Below are 22,537 nucleotides of genomic sequence, written 5' to 3' on the forward strand. Positions count from 1 at the left end.
TATTTTAGAAAAGTGTTGTTTGTTGTTCACATTGCTAAATTATTTTTAAATGGGGATATGTTTAGTTTGCATCAGAAATTTTTTGTGATGTCCAAGAGAGTAATCTGATTTAGCATGTTTATTTTACATATATTTAGTAAAACCAACACCTTTGAAACTGCCTTACTTAACATCACATTTGCAACTGGTATCCATTCACTGTTACCAATGAACTTATGAACTTCACTGTTCATTCACCATACACTGTTACTAATGAACTAATGAACTTCACAGAAAAATTTCAACCCCATGTCACTACTTCACAGAAAACAATTCCTTTGGCGAAGACTAAACTGGTATATCACTAATATAAGTGCTAAAATAGTGTGTAGCGTATATATTCATATGAATTCTCCACAACAGAAGAGAATTACAAAAACATAATTTTGTAAGTAGTTCAGGAAACCCTGGAGAGGTACTAAGAACTCAGCACTATCTAAACACACAGAAGCATCAAAGGGATTCTAACTTGAAATTTCAGAGTACGTGGTTCACAAGTATGAAAGCCAGGAACACATTAAGGATGCACAAGTACCCAGGTACAAGAAGTGTTCATGAGAAAGTGATCACTTGACATAAAACTATGGTGTCCACACTTAGAGTAAGAAATGCATTAATGTTCTCCCTAATCTTGCCACCCACAGCCAAAATGAAAGAAAACTATATTCCATCAATTAATGAAACAACTGTAGCAGTAATTGGACCCCATTACTCACTTCTTTTTTGTGAGGTCTAAGCCACTGTTGTCTATTCCATCTATTTTTATATTCTTCTGTCCACAGATATTTCCGTAACTATCATATCCTGAAACCAATCTTGCAGCTGCTCCGGTAGCTATTGAAAAGCCACAAATAAGACCCTGGGAAGAAATGAGATGAGAACGAAAGCTTTCCATGGCAAACTGTATTTAAAAAGACCATTCTTTTTAACAGCAGCTTTCGGATATGTTCCCCGCAGAGATATATAAAACAAAAATTACTCCTATCTCGCTTTCATCCTTATTTCAGGATCTTTTAAAAAGGAAAAGTGCCCCCCCAAAAAAACCTCTGTAGCATCATGTGAAGTATGAATATATACCAGTTACATAAAGGCGGTCAAATTAAAACTCTGTGTTGAGAGAGAGAGAGAATCTGATGCATAAGAAATCTAGATGCATCTTGCTCTGAGTTGTCACAAACTTCCTAAAATAGGTTTGTGAACTGCATGAGTTTTAAAAACAGGGCTGCTTTCAGAAGTTCAGGTAATGGTGGAGACCAGCAGTACACATTATAAGTCATATATAATACGGCTGGCTGTGACCCTTCCTTTAGGATAAACATCTTGCACTAGCAGTGCCCATGCCCTAGGGATTTTCAGGCTGGGCTACTGGCACATGATATGGGGCTGACCCATTGCACTCTGTATGAGGCTAAGCCCCTGAAGGTACTACAGAAGCAGCAGCTAGTGCAGAATGCAGCTGCTGGCCTATTGACAGGTACAACAGGCAGAGAAATCATGTTATGCCGATTCTCAGCACTTGCTGCCATTTAGCTTCTTGGTCCAATTCAAAGTGCTGGGGATCGTACTTAAACCTCTTAACACTTTACATCCCTTGAGGGGGACCACCTCACAACTGGAAAGACTCTGCTCCATGTGTCTTCTATTAAAGGTAAAGGTAAAGGGACCCCTGACCATTAGGTCCAGTTGTGACCGACTCTGGGGTTGCGGCGCTCATCTCGCTTTATTGGCCGAGGGAGCCAGCGTACAGCTTCCGGGTCATGTGGCCAGCATGACTAAGCCGCTTCTGGTGAACCAGAGCAGCGCACGGAAACACCGTTTACCTTCCCGCCGGAGCGGTACCTATTTATCTACTTGCACTTTGACGTGCTTTCGAACTGCTAGGTTGGCAGGAGCAGGGACCGAGAAACGGGAGCTCACCCCGTCACGGGGATTCGAACCATCAACCTTCTGATCGGCAAGACCTAGGCTCTGTGTTTTAACCCACAGCACCACCCGAGTCCCAGCCTTCTATTAGGAAGGGAAAAATTAAGAGTGCTGAAAAGGAGTTTCCTCTGAGCCAGTGTTTCCCCAAACTTGGGTCTCCAGATGTTTTTGGACTACAACTCCCATCATCCCTAGCAATAGCTGTCAAATTTTCCCTTTTCTTGCGAGGAATCCTATTCAGAATAAGGGAATTTCCCTTAAAAAAAGGGAAACGTTGACAGCTATGTCCCTAGCTAGCAGGACCAATGGTCAGGAATGATGGGAAATGTAGTAAAAAAATAAAATCAGCTGGAGACCAAGGTTTGGGAAACACTGCTCTATGTGATCACACGAGAACTGAAAAGTCTCTAGGACTCATCTGGCAATATTCTTGCACTGCTTTTGGGTGGAATCCAGCAGAATGCTAAGGCACAAGGATTTCCACTTGCACAATGGAACATTGTCCCCCAACTACTGTCCCTGCACACCCCAAAATTCTGCTCTTGGAGTTCCCTCAATGCTCTGGAGCAGATTTGGGAAGCCTGCAGGGCACAAATGGGGAGAGGAAGAAATTCTTGCACTGATAAGTGAATACCACAGTGTATTCCCCCAGGCTTTTAGTATTCAAGTGTTAACTTTGGCATGATGGTAAGGAGAGGGCAATTGTATTGCAACGGTGCTGGATGTAGTACCGTATTTTTTGCTCTATAAGACTCACTTTTTCCCTCCTAAAAAGTAAGGGGAAATGTGTGTGCGTCTTATGAAGCGAATGCAGGCTGCGCAGCTATCCCAGAAGCCAGAACAGCAAGAGGGATTGCTGCTTTCACTGCGCAGCGATCCCTCTTGCTGTTCTGGCTTCTGAGATTCAGAATATTTTTTTTCTTGTTTTCCTCCTCCAAAAACTAGGTGTGTCTTGTCGTCTGGTGCGTCTTATAGAGAGAAAAATACGGTACTTAATTTCAGTATGTGGTTTTAATGTTGTATTTTAATGTATGCAACTGCCTTAAGGTCTTAAAGAAAGGCAGTCAAAAAGTTCTGAAAAACAAAAGCAAATTGTAGTTCAATGAAAGGTTGAGACTTTTTTTAAAAAAGTAATTGTTGGTGCCAGCATGTTTTAAAGCAGTGTTCAGATAAGTAGGTCAGCATTCTACAATAAGAGGTGTGTTGGCAGAAGAGGAACTGTTGTGTAATTTCTAATGCACAAAACACACTGATCTCAGAGTTGCGCTGAAGCCAGTCACATTAGTATTTTATCACAGCCATTTAACATCACACACACACATACACACACACACACAACCCTGCACCCTAAATAAAGGTTTCGACAAGGAGTCCCTTAAAAAAAGTCCTGCGCTGATTCCCCTTTAGAGCTGTGTTACTTACCATGCCGACGCAAAAGAGAATGAACAGCAACAGCCATGGGATATCTGTGCAGCTGCGATCCTCCAGGGGCTTCCACTCTCGCTTGGAGCTCTAGTATTTTTGGACGGGACAAGGAGAAAAAGAGGATGGAGAAAAGAGAAAGGTTATGCAAGACTAGTCAGAGTCAGACTGTTCTGCGCGAAATAAAAAATGCAACTTAAATAATATTCTCAGACACTGAGTCTATCACTGGTTATTCTACTGCAGACCTCCTGTTGGGTGGGCTCCAACACTTCTAGGCTTCAACGTCCCAGAACAGCTGGAAATTAATTCCTGTGCTTTTTATCACTGTCAGGAGCAGCAATAAAACCACCAGTGCAAATAGTTCAACAGCCAGACACTAATTCAGACATGCATGTGTACCACCTGATGGGAATAAAAAACAGATTGTGAAGCTGTGCTAGAAATTATTATTTTTTACATCTGTTTTTGATCCCTTTTGTGAATCATTCGATCACACAGCATCTGATCATCAACAAAATGTAACTGTCTGTCTGATCTGCAAATGTTCTTTTTACACATGGTACAATAAGCATATCAGTGATCAATCAGCACTGCATTAGTAGTGAAACCCTAATGTATTTATTCTTGTAGAAATATTCAATGTGAACACAGCCATGGACATACATTAATTTTCAAACACGTATACATCAATTCTTCGGCATCACATCCTTACCTGAAGATGCATGAAAACTAAGGTCAAGGCTGTACCATCATCAAATTCGCATTCTGAAACATGTGACCTGGGCAAGATTTTTGTGCAAGGTAAATACCCTACCATCTCATACACCCTTAGGTAGAACTTCCAATATTTCATCATTGTGCTTTTTAAAAGAGCAGAATTGAATTTGGTGGGAAGTTATCTAGTCAAGGCACTCCAGCAAGAACCTACCAAAAGAGCAAGGGGAAAGAAGGCAGGGATGAAAGACATCGTTTCTGTATCCCTGGCTGGAGCAGAAAATAGGAAACAAGCCTGGTCAATCAAGACTTTAGTAATTTCAGCATCCCTCCACAGCCTCTGTACATACAGTAATCTTCTTTACAAGAGGGATAAACAAATAAGCTATTCACAAACTCCTCAGTCTGAACACTACAGGCAGGATTAGCTGCAATAGAGACAAAAAGAGACATACAACTAATAAAAGGAATCGTTTTTCATTGCTGAAGATGAGGACAGGGGTGGCTTTGCAATTTTGGTGAGCAGGAACAAAGGAGGCCAAAGCTTAAAGGGGTGAGATTGAAAACAATCCACACTATTTAGATTGGGCCACTTGCTGATTTTAAGGTACCTATCTTTAACAGCAAAGTGAAATTGAGAAGGTATAATAAGACAAGATTATACTCAAACTTTGTCTGAATCTGTGGCAGGTGCTCAGTGAGTGCAAAGCTACTCTTTCTGGTAGCTAGAAATTCTCCATTAAGGCTCATTTAGATTTATAGTCAACTGTATGAGGCTCTAGACAAGTAGCAATACTTCATCCACCATCACAAAGCAAGGGATCATTATTGCTGTGCTACAAATGGAGAAACTGAGTTTGTTAGCGACCACACTCCAGACGCAAAGGTCGCACCAACCAGCCATCTTGTTTGAACTGCATTTTAAATTCTTCTGACGACTCAAATGTTTCCTTTTTGCTTCCTCCTAAGCAATACTCACACCAAAGTTCTAAATTTTATTAAAACATGCTTCGGGGACATGAGTAAGGAGAGCCCTCTAAAGGAATCCCAAATGATAAGCATGTTCAAAATTTGCACATCCAGATCAACTAGCAAAGAGTCAATAGGTGAGCTGGAATTCGAACTCCAGACCAGCTTCAATTAATCACAAGCACTTTATTCTCCTGCCCAGAGACCTGCTAGCTAACAAGCTCCTTAAGAGGCTTTCATTTTCATGACCACCTGTCTTCTATTTATCCATGCATGCCATGTGCACATACATCCACACACACACTAAAATCCTTTACTAATTGGAGAACCACATGCTAGAAGCCAAATGAAAAGTGTGCATGCAGATTATAGCTAAGTTGTCAAGAGGTTTTATTAAAAACTGACATTTCTTACCCCACATATTTTCCTGACGCTGTTTCTTTATCAGCAGAAGCTGCTTGTGCAAGATCCTCAGATCAGCAGGTGCTGACAGAATGGGGGCGAGGAAGGGAGAAAGCAAGTTCCTTCCCCAGTCATGGTGGTAGCTGACAGCGCCAGGGGATGTGTAGTAGAAGGACTAATTTCTCTCTCCGTGTTAAGGAAAGAAGGAAGTCCAGCTAGCTCCAGGTCTGTGAGAACCAGTAAACATGCAAATCCTACTCCAACCAGTGCATGCTAATTCTTAATATATACTCATCATACAATGCACCTGACAAAAGTGGCCTCAATGTGAACTCCAGCAATAGCCTATTACACTAGATTTATGCCGAGTGAACTTCAGCTTGCTCTGCTCTGCTGACTGTACCCCGGGCAATAAGCCACGGCATTTTGCAAAGCAGTTTGTACTCTTTCAAAAGCATGACTCTGAAAAAGCAAATGCTATTTGATTCATTTTTTCCTCCTTATTCTGTACACAGCCATTTCATGTTGCCCATGATTCCTCCTGTCCAATTACCAGCTCTGCCACTTTTCTTTTTCTAGAAAAAGAGGTGCTGGAACTCACCATGAACTCTGCCCCTGTTCTCTTATAATGGCAATGGTGCACACCTGAGAGGTGCCAGAACTGAGTTCCAGTGAGTTCTGGCTGAAAAGAAGCCCTAACTCCATCATTGTTTTCTGCAAGATGATCCCCTAGCCCCAATGTTCTTCTGTAACTGCTTAAATAAAATAATCGTAGTTTTTTTCCAGTTTACCCCTATCTCCATTCTGCCCTCTATTGTTTCCCTTGCGTCTATATTTAGATTGTAAGCCCCCCAGAGGAAGGGACTTGTCAAACCTGTTCTTTGTAAAGTGCATCCTTTGGGATCAGATCCACTCCACATTTTTCTGTGTGTTACAAGATGCGGTGCTGCAATCAGAAAGGCTTCAGGTGGCCTGAACAGAGGAGACAGGCAGGTGTAGAATTTGTAATACATGGGCAGACCAAGAAGGAAAGAGCAGGTCAAGGTAGTAAGACAGGGAAGCAACAAACAGGCAAAACCGAAGGAGCACAAGGAGATCTAAAACTAGCAGAAGTGGAGCAGGGTTGGCTCTTCATCACCCGCCTTAAACATTCAGGAGGATTCTGGCTAGTAATGTCTGCTGCCCAGCTTAAAATGCTGAAGTTCTCTTCAGCACAATGGCACGGGCAATAGGGAACAAGAATATGGTCCACAGGGCTCCTGGCTTCTTGGAACACCATTGCATTTAAGACTGGGCAACTGTCTCAGCCCACATCTTCCATCTACCGTATTTTTTGCTTTATAGGACGCACATTTTCCCCTCCAAAAATTAAGGAGAAATGTGTGTGCGTCCTATGGAGCGAATGCAGGCTCTTTGGCTTCAGCGATAGCAACACGAAGCCTCCGAAGCAAAGAGGGAGCGCTCCCTCCGTGCTCCAGAGGCTTCGCGTTGCTTTCGCTGAAGCTGGGAGAGCAAGACTCTCCTGGCTTCAGCGAAAGGAACCTGAAGCCTCTGGAGCGCAGCGGGAACTCACGCTTCGCTGAAGGGGCGCTGAGCAGAGAGGGGGAGAATTATTTTTTTTCTTGTTCTCCCCCTCTAAAACAAGGTGCGTCCTATAGAGTGAAAAATACGATATTTCCTTGGTTCAGAAGTGAGTGTCATTGCTTATGCAGTCTAAACAGCACTACTCAGCCACAGAGGGGAGGTATCATCAGGCTTGTGGGGGGGATGGGGACAGGGGGGAAGACAACACCCATGTTTGCAGGAAGTACCAAAAAATATTTAGGGGAACTAACCCTAGGGAAATGGGGGAACCCAAAACAGCCTAACAAGGACAGAGTGTGCTCAGTGGGGATGGCAAACTAACTATTGGGTGCGGGTGAGGTGGAAAGCCAGTCAGGAGAAGGGATGGAATAGTGTATCATGGAGAAGGGTGTAGCCAGGGGTGCCAACTTGAATATAATATTCAATGCATGCACACCATTTGAATGGCAATGCCCATCAACTTGGGGTAAAGGGACCCCTGACCATTAGGTCCAGTCGTGACCGACTCTGGGGTTGCGGCGCTCATCTCGCTTTATTGGTCGAGGGAGCCAGCATACAGCCTCCGGGTCATGTGGCCAGCATGACTAAGCCTCTCCTGGCGAACCAGAGCAGCGCACGGAAACGCCGTTTACCTTCCCACTAGAGCAGTACCTATTTATCTACTTGCACTTCGTCCTTTTGAACTGCTAGGTTGGCAGGAGCAGGGACCGAGCAACGGGAGCTCACCCTGTCGCGGGGATTTGAATCGCCGACCTTCTGATCGGCAAGTCCTAGGCTCTGTGGTTTAACCCACAGCGCCACCCGCGTCCCACCCGAGTACTATAGAAGCTTAATATTTAGGTTTTAGCCATTTTTGAAACTATCTTCTGCACTATTCTTTGTGTTGAGTGTTGCCACTGTACATCCACTGCTATTCTTTGCATCTGAAGCCATTTAGTTTTCTGAAAAGAAAGAACCTTATGACACCTTACCAGGACGTAGGCTTTCATGGGCTAGCATCCACTTATCATATGCATGAAGTGTAATGCTTTGTTGGCAGGAATATATCCAAATGAGTGTAAGGGGTGTGTGGAATGTGATAGTTGAAGTTAAATGGAAATGAAATGTAAAACTGCGACAGTTCAAGCTGAGCTTAAACATAAGCAAAATAAGCACAGTGACCCTTCACAACAGGAAACTATTGTCTCTGTTGGGATTCCAGTAAAGATAATTGAAATCAAGTTGCAATTCAGCAGTTTCATGATAGGGTGTCCCTTTCATGCTCCTTTTGTTCCGTCAGTAACAATTGCAGTAGGCTTAAATGTCCTACTACTACTGGTTTCTATTGCCGTTTCCAATGTCAGGTTTGTGTCCATTTATTATTTTGCACACAGCCTGGCCAGCTGCAACGAGCACAGCTACCGCCCTGGAAACTGACTGATGTGCGAAGTCTCACAACATTCCTACTAAAAAAAAAAAGGAGCGTTTGGAAATTCATATGGCAATTCCTCCAAAGGAAGAAAGCAATAACAATAACAATAAGGCTTTCTATTCTCTTGTGCATTCCACCTGCAAATGCAATCATGTAATAGGATTTTTTAAAGCCAATGAATGGAAAAGCTGGAAAGGGATTTGGGAGTCCAAGCAATCACTCCCAGTTACCCCTGTGTAATCCGCTTCATTGCTTGGTCCATTGAGAACAGCTCACTTTCAAAGGGGGAAAAATAGGTGTGGTTCTAACAGGTGGCTGAAAGGTCACCTGGATGAATTAAATCCACACCCATGATTTTCACCGTGCGTCACATTAAGCCTTATTGCTACACGCCCCCCTGCACCTGAATGATTAAAGCTACCGATAACCCTGCTAATCCAAGCTATTTAACCACTGTTCCCTTTACTCCCCGAGACATCAGAAGCGCTGAAATGAAATCGTGTGTGCAATAAACACAAAAATACTTCCCGGCTTAAAACTATGCTCATTCCAGCAATTTTAATATTTCATTTATGAACAACACATTGTTTTAATCCAAGTATTATTATTACACGCTCTGCAGCAGCTCATTTTGCCCCTTCGTTACTGAAGCACAATAAAGCCGCAGCTGACAAGCCTGGCCAGCTGCCCAAAGTGATTTCAGCCTCTCCTCTCAGCACAAACCAGAATAAGCACTATAGTTTGCCCTGCCAGTTGCCACAGTGAAACAGATTCCCTTCAAAAGTATTCAGGACCCAAGCATGGGGTGGGGTGAACATTTCGTTATGGCCTGGAGATCCAGGGGGAGAAACCCACTACCCAGACCCCTCAAAGTGTCCCTATTTTCCAGTCCCAGATTTACAGAAGCCGTCCGGGTCTCTCATTTTCATTGGAGAAATGTTGGAGGGTATGGAGTTATGAAACCCCAAGCTATCTGAAGGCAGCCCTGTATAGGAAATGAATTTTTTAAAAAATGTTTAGGTTTTTTTTATATGTTGGAAGCTGCCCAGAGTGGTTGGGGCAACCCAGTCAGATGGGTGGGGTATAAATAGTAAAAATAGTGCTGTTGTTGTTAAATAGGACATCTCTATTTTCATTGGAGAAATGTTGGAGGGTGTGCATTACCATGAGGGGGGCAACTGAGGTTATATTGTATAATATGCTTGATGATGATGATGATGATGATGATGATGATGATGGAAACTTTCCCCCTGTATATATGTACTTCCTGGCAAAATCTCATGAGATTTGCTCGACCCAATCGGAAGCAACATTAGACCATAGCAAGCAGCATTCTAAACAGACCCTTGTTGGCCCGGACAATAGAACTGAGAGTATGTGCATATACAGGACTTTAGCCCTGGATATGCTGTAAAGTAACAAGGATACATTGTTGTAAAGTAACTGTTGGACACATTGAGACAGCACTAATTGCAGTCAAAGAGAACCATGCTATGGTACCTTCCTGTTTAGTCCTATAACTGCTTGCCACTGTTAGCTGGCCAAAAATCACCGAAAATGAAAAGAACAAAGGAGCAGCAGCAGCAAAATGGGGGAAGGCCAAAGGGGTAGATGCAATATATGGTAAATATAGGTTATAATTCAGTTGGATTCTATCAGTTTCCCTTATTAGGCCTGTCTTTTGGCTGCCATATCTAACTATAAACACAACTAAGGCAGTCAGAAACCTTGCGTGGCGAGTTCCCGCCCCCCACCAGGATAAATAAAGACACCAGACACCATAATTTAAGGTTAAATGGGCGAATTAGGCCACAACTTTATTGAATTCAGGAATGAGAGGCATTGGCTTAGGCATTGGTCCTATCGACTATCCAGCTCCAGCCCATTTGCTGGAGACACGGGAAGGGTTAACACCATAGAGGGGGAGTCTCCTGCTGAGACACGTCAACTAGGAGCTCCCCCGGGTCACCGCTCGGGGGCGTGCCTTTGGCCCACACCTCCATAGGCTTCGGACAGGGCCACGCCCCCCGGAGTCCTTTATCGGACCACCCTTCGTTCACTGGGGGGAGGTGATGGCGTTCCTCCCCCCCCCCACATCCTCTTAATCCCTTCTTACCAATGCCTAACCGCCAATGCCGAGGAGTTGTGACGAGTTGCTACGAGATAGGCGAAAAACCAAATGGCTGTAAATTGCCAATTGGGAAAAATTCCTACCATGCCCCTTGCGGCGACAGACCGAAGTCCATAGCAAAGTCAGAGACCTACCTAAAGCCTACCCAAAGGGAGGGAGGGTGGGAAAACATGGCGGCTAGCCGGCGAAAAGAGGGCGAGCCCCCTCTGCACCAGCCCTAAATAGGGCAGGCCACGACCCCCAGCCAGCCAATTGGCTGGCCGGGGGGGGGGGGGGGAGATGCGGCCGGGATTCCCCTGCTCTCGCGGGGGCTGAAGCCAGCTGAAGCCAGCCCCCGCTCATGTGGGGGTGGGCGTGAAGCCCGCAACCCCACCTCCTGGGCAGGCCGGAAGTGGCTTAAGTGGGCTAAACAAAGGAAACAAAATGTAGCTAAACACCGCCAATCGATCCTCTAGTTTTTCAAAACAGACAAAGCTTTCTGTAGACTGGCTCAGGCAATACAGTAACTAGGGAAGTAGATGAACGAAAACAGTATGTAAACAATTCCAATGTAGAGACCGTGTCTATGGCAACTGATGAGGAAGCAAAGTTGCCAGATAAAATGCCATACATATATATATATATATATATATATATATATATATATATAGTGTGTGTGTGTGTATATATATAGAGAGAGAGAGTATAATACACACACACACACACACACACACACACACACACACATTTTTAAATAGGTATTAGCACCATAAGCAACGTTAATTTATGATTTTACAATGAAAAGGTCTAGAAAAATAAAGCTTTAAAACCCTTTGTGTGTGTCCCAGTCAGCATGGCCAACGGTTCAAGGATGGTAAGATTTGTAGCCCAAAATTTCTGAAGGGCACCAAGCTGGAGAAAGTTGCTGCAGAATCATTCATCTCATTCCCACTGATACTTTTTTTTAATACAGCCATGCAGGAGCAAAGAAATACAGGTGGTCACTGAAATTGCTTGTGAGCACCTGTGGTGTCTGGAGGAAAGACAGGTGACTGCAATAACCCATTTGATACACTGAACATTGCTATCACGGTGGCAAAAACATGCTGGGGAGCCACAAGAGACATCAGCAGCAGTCCAGGTGTGGAAGTGCCATCCTATTATGATGACTCTTCTGTCTGCTGCTTGATATGGCCCAGAGGTTCAGAAGCAGAGCAGCGTGCGAAACATCTGGAAATTGGGCCAGGGGAGACTTGAAAACACCTTTTCTCTTGTGATTCTTGCATCTGCTGCCAACAGCTGTAAACGTCATAACCGGCAGCCCAGGTGAGGAATCCCTGCCCCGTGAGAGACACGAATTTCTATTTTCATCATTGCTAAATGTTGTAAGCCACTTTGAGAACTTCTGTAATTATACGAGATATAAGTATTTAAAATAAAATATGAATGAAGTGCAAAACTGAAACTCTGTCTAGTGGGTTCTTAATCTTAATGCCTCTCTACCTTTCTCTGCTGAATGCCAAGATCATACACCAGCCGCACATGAAGACACATTTCTTTATTCCAGACACACTCTTGTGACTGATGTATTCCCCATTCTCCAGAGTCTTAAGAGCAGTGTGAACTGCATTTTAGCCACTGGATTTACAGTAGGATTACTTGTCTTTGTTCTCAGCAAATGTATCCAAAATAGGAATGGTTCTTATGCAAAAGGAAAGGAAAGGGAAAATAGCAACATGGTTCTCAGCACAGATGCTGGCTCTCACAGTTATTCTGCACACTGGAATATATAGCACAAAGCGTGCCAATATATTTTTAGTTTTCCTTTTATTTGTTTTCCTCTGATAAACACCTGGGGCAAGTCAGAAGGAGAGCATACAGGGCAAAGTTCTTAAAACATCACATTGAAAGTTGCTTGTTCTCAAGTTATACAAGGTAAGAATCATTCTCATCATCAGCAAAAGCAAAGGACTTATTGGCCCCAAAATGTAGATATGACAGGTGAATAAAATAGACTAGTAGTAAAATTACTGAAACTGCATAGTAAAGAACAGAGATAGGATTTTGGATAACCATTGCTGTAGCCAAAGTGCTGCTAATGTTTCCCCCCCTCCCTGCAAAGACTAAAGAATTGTGTTCCAAATATGCATGAAGGACAGAAGTCAGTGTGGAAATCAGAAGAATTAGTGGGACACACATAGGAAGAAGGGAAAAAAACCATAGGGTGGAACAGAATATAAACAACTTGTAGCACCAAGTAACATTTAGATGATAAATAAGGAGGGCTGTCAAAGTTTAAATATAATACAAGCATGTTTTGGGGTAGGGTAGTTTCTGGGGGGAAAAGTCATTTTCTTCAAGAATTAGCCTTGGATTCTTCAAATAGCGAGCATAACTGAGAAAGAAGATAACAATATGTGTGTATAAAATGCCTTTTCTATTAATACTTTTGTAGACCAACCTCCCCTTCCTTTGAAAGAGTGAAAATTTCCCTTATATTCTAAGAGTACTCTCCAGCTGTTCAAGAATCCACCAATTACTATGCAACTGACTGCAATAATTCCCCAAAGAATTAGCCTTTTCAGTAACACAGAATGGATTGGAGCAAAACCAAACGCACTGGAAAGAAGACTGACAAGGCAAACTAAGATTTTTACACCCAGGGCTCCCAAAGTTCTGCTGTCCCGTGGGAAACGTTACTAGAAAAGACAGACACTTTATACACTGAACCTTTCCTCACGGTCCCAAGCAATCTGAAGAAACATGTTCCAGTAAAAAAAAAGGCCGATGCTTCAGAATGTATAATACAAAAGCACAACAGTTTTATCAACTAGACCAGAAAGCTGGACTCAGACTACCTTTTAGTAACCCAACACCGGAGCTAAAGTGCAAAAATGCAAAAAAATCTCAGGTAGGAGATTAGATAACAGTAGCAAGGCTGTATGACTCAAACAGTGATAGACACAAAATGAAGGCATAACACAAAATGCCCTAGAAATGAGCCTTCTCAGTACATGAGGCTCAAATTGAGGAGGGGGATGTGCATACAGTACAGTGGTACCTCGGGTTAAGTACTTAATTCGTTCCGGAGGTCCGTACTTAACCTGAAACTGTTCTTAACCTGAAGCACCACTTTCGCTAATGGGGCCTCCTGCTGCTGCTGCGCCGCCGGAGCACGATTTCTGTTCTCATCCTGAAGCAAAGTTCTTAACCTGAAGCACTATTTCTGGGTTAGCGGAGTCTGTAACCTGAAGCGTATGTAACCCGAGGTACCACTGTACTAGGTGTGCCTTCTCCACCCCTGAACAAGGCCAGTCCACTCATGAGACAAGGTGAGGTGACCACCTCAGGCAGTGGGATCCACAGGGGCATAGATCCAGCCACCAAGAAAAACATTGCCTGCTGCTGCTGCCGCCGCCACCGCAATGGCAGCAACAGCTGTGGTTTGCCCTTGGGGGCCTCCTCTTCAGCAGCACCCCCCCAATGCCGCCTCTACAACGGCCTCTTGGCAAATAGGAGGCACCGCTGGTCTCCTCCCATCCTTGTTCCTGATGCAGATCTTTATTCCGCCCCCCTTTCTTTCCTTGGCCAGAAGAAGCAGGAAGCATTTTGTGGTTTGTCTCAGCTGCCCAAACGCCCCTGAACTCCCCCCCCCCCCTGAGTGAGGTGGTCTGAAAGGGGCTCCTTAGCACATTCAGGGGAAAGCATGCAAAAGTCTCTGTGCAATGAGGAATTCTGTTATTGCAGAATGCCCTACTGCAGAGAGGCTTCCAAGCAGATTTAGACAGACACACTTAGAACATCCCTTCCGATCATCCCACGCTAAAAGGGAAGGTGGAATAGGTGGGGGCACCCTCCCCCCTTGTGGCGTTCCTACGGAGCCCCCGGTCGTCTCACGGACTACTGACCCGTACACCACTAATCCGCTGCCACCAACCAGGTCCTCCCTGGTAAATCACTTAGTCTCAGTCAGGTTCTCAAATTAGAGTGTAGTTTATTTCAGACACAAACAAACTTTAACTGCATTCCAAACGTTGTTGCTCTTTACCTTCTTAGTCTTGTTTTATCCTGTCTCTGTCTCTTCTACGCCCTCACACAAGAACCCACTGCACTGTCTCTCTATTTCCAACTGCCTGCCAACTGCTTTTCCAACTGCCTTTCCCAACCAACCCACCCACTAAAACCAACAAACTAACCACCAACAACTAACTCAAACCTTGGGCTAAGCCCTTTTATATACAGGTAGGCTCTTTCTCTCTCCCTGTACAGACATTTTTCAAACGAACGGGCAAATGCCACACCCTCTTCTCTAGTTTGAGCCCTCACATGCCAAATTTCGCTCTGAGGGAAAGGGAACTGGCAACTGCGCATTCATACTGCAATTGCCATGTACAATGAGTTTATGCAAGACTCACATTACGTACGTGGCATACTGCCTGCAATTTGAACACTGCCTGCAATTTGAACACAACCTCCTGCATGCCTTTTAAAACTTTGGTCTTTATCGCTTCACTCCAGTATGGGAATCTTCAAGTAGTCTTTTTAAAAAAACAAAAACAAAACCGGACTTGTGAACTTCAGGAAGGTTGCCTTCTCCCTTGGCTCACAGCAACATCCCACTGTTTTTTAAAAGGGGTTTGTTTTTTATGGTTCCCCAATGACTCCACACTTCCTCCTCACACAGAAAACTCAGGAACTTAATATATGGCTGTTTTGTCGGGACACACAGAAGGAAGCATGCAGTTGCTTCCTAAATTCACTGAACTCTGGGGTGTGCTGTAAAATATCCAATATGTTCCATCAAGGACAGTCTTGTTCTTTGATGGGCAATGCAAATCACGCCAGGGAGTTTTTCTCCAAATGTTTTCTCAAGGAAGAAGAAGAAAAAAACCTCGGGTACTTTCAGCTGTTTAGATCACTCCACTATTGATCAAGGAAATGTTCATTCTTTACGAGTTTTAGCTGAAGTTAACAAGATAAGTACTATCCCGAGGCAGTGCTTCAGAGGCACAAGGAATCATTAGGTGACGAATCTGAAAAGTTGTGCATGCTTTGTATTGTCATGTAATTCATGCCATGCAGAGATGCTAAGCAACCTCCAATATTTCAAAGCATTAAAAGGAGTGCATTATTACTACAGAGCATTACACCTATACACCTGAGAGTTCCCTTGCTCTGTACACTACTTTTGGAAATGCTTGGCAACATTTAAGTGGATTTTTGAGAGTATGACCTTGCACTTAAGGGATGTATTATTAATGGTGATAATGAGACTGGGGAAGCGTGTTTACAATCGAGTTGCCTATTTCCATCCGTTACTGTCATGTTCACCCTGTGCCTCGATATACCACCTGCTTGTCAGCCCCTCGGCTGAGTCAATCACATTATCATGTTCTCACCAGGTTAGTGCATCCAATTGCAGGCATGACAAATTATGACTGTCTTTATCAATTTGGAAGGAAATGGCATTCAAGCCATCCTCAAAGCATGCAAACGTGCAGTTCAGGTAACCTTAATGAAACAATAACAGCATACTTCTGCACTGTGACATTCAGAAATCAGAGCGGGGCAGGGGAGAGATGGAAGGGTAGTTAAAGGGACCCTGACCATTAGGTCCAGTCGTGGCTGACTCTGGGGTTGTGGCGCTCATCTCACTTTATTGGCCAAGGGAGCTGGCGTACAGCTTCCGGGTCATGTGGCCAGCATGACTAAGCCGCTTCTGGTGAACCAGAGCAGCGCACAGAAACGCCGTTTACCTTCCCGCTGGAGCGGTACCTATTTATCTACTTGCACTTTGACGTGCTTTCGAACTGCTAGGTTGGCAGGAGGAAGGGCAGTTATATCATTGTGAAAGAGCTCTAGCCTGAAAAATTAAGCCAGTATTAAGTAATTTTAATTCATTCAGGAGCAGATATCTCCCTATTGATGATTCAAAACAATCTCTTTTATTTGCAAGGAAGGAAGTAGAAACTGGATCCAACAGAGCTCTGAGCATGACCCAAGTGTAAAGGTAAAAGATGCCTGGATGGTTAAGTCCAGTCAAAGGCGACTATGGGGTTGCGGCGCTCATCTCGCTTTCAGGCCGAGGGTGCCGGCATTTGTCCACAGACAGCTTTCCAGGTCATATGGTAAGCATGACTAAACCGCTTCTGGCGCAACGGAACACCGTAACGGAAACCAGAGTGCACAGAAACACCGTTTACTTTCCCACCGCAGCAGTACCTATTTATCTACTTGCACTGGTGTGCTTTCGAACTGCTAGGTTGGCAGAAGCTGGGACAGGGCAACAGGAGCTCACCCCGTCGCAGGAATTCAAACCGCCAACCTTCTGATCAGTAAGCCCAAGTGTAGATAAGCTTCCCCATTCAGTTCAAGAGCTGAGGAATAATCAGTGTACACATCTGCTCACATAAGGATGGACTCAGTTCCACAAAGAGGCTTAGTATCCCTTCTCCCTATCAGCCTAGATAGCTTAGTTGGTTAGAGCAGGCATAGGCAACCTTGGCCCTCCAGATGCTTTGGGATTCCCATCATCCCTGACCACTGGTCCTGTTAGCTAGGGATGATGGGAGTTGTAGTCCCAAAACATCTGGAGGGCTGAGGTTGCCTATGCCTGGGTTAGTGTGTGGTGCTGATCATACCAAGGTTGCAGGTTCAATCCCTGTATTGGACAGCTGCCTGTTCCTGTGCTGTAGCAGGTTGGGCCCTCAGACCTATGATTCTATCAGAATGCTTTTGAGCATGCCTCAGCTGAACAACAGTCCCCTGGGCAAGCTCCACTCCTCCCTTTCCCATGGAAAGAAGCTGGCAGGATTCCTGGCTGCCCAAAGCAGCTCAGCCCCACAAAAAAGCTAGGGATTTGAAAAACACAATTTTTCATTTGGCAACTGAGGCCAACTATGAACAGTGGACACTGCATCTTCATTATCAATTTTTTTTTGATGAAAAGATACTAAGTTGCTCTTACAGATCGATAAATATGGTGGTAGCATACCAAGGTTCTGTATATTTTGAACCTTTGGGTCATGAAAAATGCACAAGGATACAGGAGAGGTTAGGAGGAAAGGATCAGCAGGAGTCGCGGGCTGTAGCAAACCTCCGTCAAATTAACTTGAAAAGGCTTTAGGAATATTGTTAAATAAGTTACTTAACAGTAGCATCCACACACTGGTGACATTTCAGTTCAACAGAGAAAATCTGCAATTTCACCCTCGGGGTCAGGGTTTAAAGAAAATTCCTGACCAAATGATATCTCCCCCCCCCTCCTCAGGTTGAATCGAGTCCTTTGTCAATCTGGAGACATTTCTTACCCTTTTATGATTTTTAAGGCTAAAATTTCAGGAGACAAACCACCATAATTTTTGTGAGACCTCGTGATCCCATTCTATACTGCAGAAGAAGTAATGATCTTGCCATCAAATGCAGGCTCCTTTCAAACTAATATTTCAGCAGAGTCTTTGAACTGATTTGTCAATGGGAAGAGAATGCTGAATAAAACCTGACAATTTTAGAAGCAGGCTGTGAACTTTTAATTCAGGGAACATTTTGTTATTTCTGCTACCTGAGACTGGTAGTGTGAAGTGTGTCATGGTGACAGTTTTAGACATTACATGGAACTTCGACTAAAATAAGACACGTAGTTCTTGTATTTTCTGTTTCAAGTGACTGTGGCTTTATGGTCATAACATGACCACTATAAATGGCTCAAGAGGCGAGTGAAAGGAGATATGATGGCCATCTTCAAATATCTGAAGGGCTGTCAAATGGAGGATAGAACAAGCTTGTTTTCTCCTGCTCTGGACAGTAGGACTCGAACCAATGGCTTCAAATTGCAGGAAAGGAGTTTCCGACTAGACATACGAAAAAGCTTTCTGACAGTAAGAGCTGTTCAACAATGGAAAAATCTCCCTTGGGAGGTTGTGGATTCTCCTTCCTTGGAGGTTTATAAGCAGAGGCTGGATGGCCATCTCTGTCATGGATGCTTTAGCTGAGATTCCTGCATTGTAGGGGGTTGGACTAGATGACCCTTGGGTCCCTTCCAACTCTAAGATTTTATGATTCTAAGAGGCTAACTAATCTGCAATAAGGTACTAGCGGTGCAATCCTATACATGGTTACTCAAAAATAAGTTCCACTTGAGTTCAATAGTCACAGATAAGTAGATATTTGTTCTTTAGTCGTTTAGTCGTGTCCGACTCTTCGTGACCCCATGGACCAGAGCACACCAGGCACTCCTGTCTTCCATTGCCTCGCACAGTTTGGTCAAACTCATGCTGGTAGCTTCGAGAACACTTAGCTTAGATAACCATCTCGTCCTCTGTCGTCCCCTTCTCCTTGTGCCCTCAATCTTTCCCAACATCAGGGTCTTTTCCAGGGAGTCTTCTCTTCTCATGAGGTGGCCAAAGTATTGGAGCCTCAGCTTCAGGATCTGTCCTTCCAGTGAGCACTCAGGGCTGATTTCCTTCAGAATGGATAGGTTTGATCTTCTTGCAGTCCATGGGACTCTCAAGAGTCTCCTCCAGCACCATAATTCAAAAGTATCAATTCTTTGGTGATCAGCCTTCTTTATGGTCCAGCTCTCACTTCCATACATCACTACTGGGAAAACCATAATTAATTAATCAATTGAAAGTCTGTATTAATAGCTTAATATTTCAAAAATCGAAGGGCCAATTGCAGCCTAAATAATGCTGACATGCTGGCACCTGCCTGTCTCAAGGGACAATGGAGTGCGCCTCTGGGAGTGAAGTGAAACCGATGCGCTGGCAGCAATGAAGTGACTTCCCGAGGGTGCAGGCCTTTGCAGCATGTATGGGGGTCCTGGGCTGTCAAGATGACAAGACCCCCCTCTCAGCCTCGCTACTGTGGTCCACAGGAAAGCAGAGCAATACGTTTGGCATCCGCTTGGCTGCACGAGTTGCTGGAAGGAAACGTACAAGACACCATCCAACTGATTAGGAACTCCACTCTGGATTTGTGTAGGAGTTAGTCTTAACTTTTTCTTCTCTCAAAGATATCCCACAAGGCAGCAGAATTTAGGATCAGCATTTTCCTTCTCCTGATGAGCTACCTTCCCAAGTTGACGAGCCCAATCTGCCCCCCTCTACAGCAGCGGTTCTCAACTTGTGGGTCCCCATATATTGTTGGACTACAACTCCCCATCATCCCTAGCTAGCAAGGCTCAGGGATGATGGGAGTTGTAGTCCAACAACGTCTGGGGACCCACAGGTTGAGAACCGCTGCTCTACGGCATGGGTAGGCAAACTAAGGCCCGGGGGCCGGATCCGGCCCAATCGCCTTCTAAATCCAGCCCATGGACAGTCCAGGAACCAGTGTGTTTTTACATGAGTAGAATGTGTCTTTTTATTTAAAATGCACCTCTGGGTTATTTGTGGGGCATAGGAATTGGTTCATATTTTTTTTCAAAATATTGTTCAGCCCCCCCACAAGGTCTGAGGGACAGTGGACCGGCCCCCTGCTGAAAAAGTTTGCTGACCCCTGCTCTACAGCACGTGCAGAAACTGCCTTCTTGACCACTGGACCCACTGTTGGTCTCATCTGCTCAATCCGCTGCAGCTGGAAGTCCTTAATTCACCAAGGACCCATCAGCTACTCTCACCTGGTTTAGCCGGCCAGTCAAAGCCATTCCCAGGGTGTGGCTGCTGTTGCATGCTAGAAGCCACAGGTGAGAGCTGAGTTCAGTGTGGGGACGAAAGGGGAACAAACTACTCCAGAAGGAGCATGACGTGTCCCCCACCAGAGGTACTGCCCCTCCCCTAACACCCAATATACCCAGGCCACAAACATCACAGCTGCAAACTAACAACATTCACAGAACTTCAGTCTTCTTCCCTTGATAAACTATTCTGAAACAGTTACAGATAGGTAGCCGTGTTGGTCTGCCATAGTCAAAACAAAAAAGGCTTCTCACCCCTTGCTTTTTCCTGTAAGACCTATTGCAGTCGTTAAGAGTCGTCAACAGGCTCATCACAGCTATCTGCCAATCACCCATTCCCACCACCCTTCTGAGTAATACCCCTCCCCACCTTCTCACTATATAGAAGGATCTGGCAACTTCTGTCTCAGTGTATCTGAAGAAGTGTGCATGCACACGAAAGCTCATACCAAGAACTAACTTAGTTGGTCTTTAAGGTGCTACTGGAAAGAAAAATTTTTTTTTGTTTATTCTGAAACAGGTATCTGAAGAAGTGTGCATGCACACAAAAGCTTATACCAAGAACAAACTTAGTTGGTCTCTAAGGTGCTACTGGACAATTTTTTAATTTTTAAAAAATATATTATTCTGAAACAGTTCTCAGAGTGACTGTGGAGCTATGGATTAAAGTTCCATTGATTCCCTCCATTCTTTTTTTAACCCCCTAATCTATCAGGTTACAATTTGTTAGTATTCAAGCAGCAGTGACAATAATACCTGAGAAATAATGTTTCGCAATTCAAGGGGAGGTTGGGGGGGAATGTGTATAGTGCTGCAGAATACTATACTATTTATTTAATGCTCACCGTGCTCATTAGAGAGCAGAGAAATAGCCTGGCCCCTGACCAAAATGCTTACAACTCAAGGTAGACAGGACAAAGCCGTCCTGAAGAACAATTCTTGCTGTCATCACTGGATAGTGCAAACTCCTGACATATTTTTTTCAATACCTGAGAACTGTCAAGCTATTACCTTGTCTACTCTCAGTTAAACATACTTAGTTCCTTCAGCTTTCTCTGCCATTGTTCTGTCTTTTCCTGGAATATGTTTAAAGTGTCAAATCTTTCTAGAGTTTTGAGAACAAAGTAAGATGCTTACATTTGATTCAGTCAAGTTTTGGAATCAGTGCTATATAAATCAGGAATAGTGTATCCTAAATCTTAAAAAGGTAAAGGGATCCCTGACGGTTAGGTCCAGTCATGGCCGACTCAGGGGTTGCGGCGCTCATCTCGCTTTATCTGGTCGGCGTACAGCTTCCGGGTCATGTGGCCAGCATGACTAAGCCGCTTCTGGCGAACCAGAGCAGCGCACGGAAACGCCGTTTACCTTCCCGCTGAAGCGGTACCTATTTATCTACTTGCACTTGACGTGCTTTCGAACTGCTAGGTTGGCAGGAGCTGGGACAGAGCAGCGGGAGCTCACCCCGTCGCGGGGATTCAAACCGCCAACCTTCTGATCGGCAAATCCTAGGCTCTGTGGTTTAACCCACAGCGCCACCCGCGTCCCATCCTAAATCTTAGACCTGTGTTATTCACTCAATAACTTTTCAATCCTACTTATTAATGATTCGGCTTCACCAGTTATTCTCCATCTGGAAGAACAAACCTGGATTTATTGCAGAATGTTTGGCTACAGCTGCTTGTGATCTGATGACTGTAACTGTATGATGTTCCTTCAAATATTTCCATCTCACAGTTTCTTTAGGTATACCTCTGTGATTGTCGCGAGTGAACGATTAAATCTATGCACATTTAATTTATCCCGATTGATCATTGTTTTGGCAGCCCTGCTTTCTAATTTAATAAGATAATTTTGTGCTCTGGCCAGTCCTTGGAGCAGAAACTTGGGTCATTTCACAAATGGAGAAATGTACACTGTCTTACCTATTTAACCACCCCAACCAATGAGGTTGATGTGGACCTCATCAGCCATACAAAATATTTGTAAAAATTGCTAGAAAAACTGAACCACTTCATATTCCAGGTACTCCCCAACAATTATGGGGTCAGCTTACACATGATAATAGCATTAATTTACAGAACCAGTTGCTGGCAGCATAATAATGGAAGATTTCTTTGTTTACTGTAAGTCCATTTTCTTAAGCGTTCCAAGCACACCGTCACTTATATTTTACAGTCGCATTTTATAGCTCAACTACGTGGCATTCTTCAGCGCCTCATAACTGAATTTAATATTACTGTTTATCAATAAGAATCCCAAGAGTTGCAATCTTCCCGTTGTTTTT

The 22,537-nt window shown here is 44.1% G+C and overlaps 1 protein-coding gene and 1 long non-coding RNA gene across 3 annotated transcripts in view; one reads left to right on the top strand and one right to left on the bottom strand.

The window, feature by feature from the left end:
- SLC44A1 (solute carrier family 44 member 1) overlaps positions 1-22,537 on the bottom strand; it is an 83,707-nt gene that overhangs the window by 51,403 nt on the left and 9,767 nt on the right. For both annotated transcript variants that reach the window (XM_083593270.1, XM_083593269.1), the window contains exons 2-3: positions 3,385-3,474; positions 756-898 (exon numbers count right to left, since the gene is read on the bottom strand). In XM_083593270.1, the coding sequence (XP_083449396.1) occupies positions 756-898; positions 3,385-3,474 (233 nt within the window). The remainder of the gene's footprint in view (positions 1-755; positions 899-3,384; positions 3,475-22,537) is intronic.
- Positions 9,747-12,036, top strand: LOC310753107. Its single transcript, XR_014543188.1, has 2 exons — positions 9,747-9,963; positions 11,551-12,036. It is a non-coding gene; the product is annotated as an uncharacterized lncRNA (long non-coding RNA).

This window comes from Podarcis filfolensis (assembly GCF_964270895.1).
Source record: "Podarcis filfolensis genome assembly, chromosome: 17".
Taxonomy (NCBI): Eukaryota; Metazoa; Chordata; class Lepidosauria; order Squamata; family Lacertidae; genus Podarcis; species Podarcis filfolensis.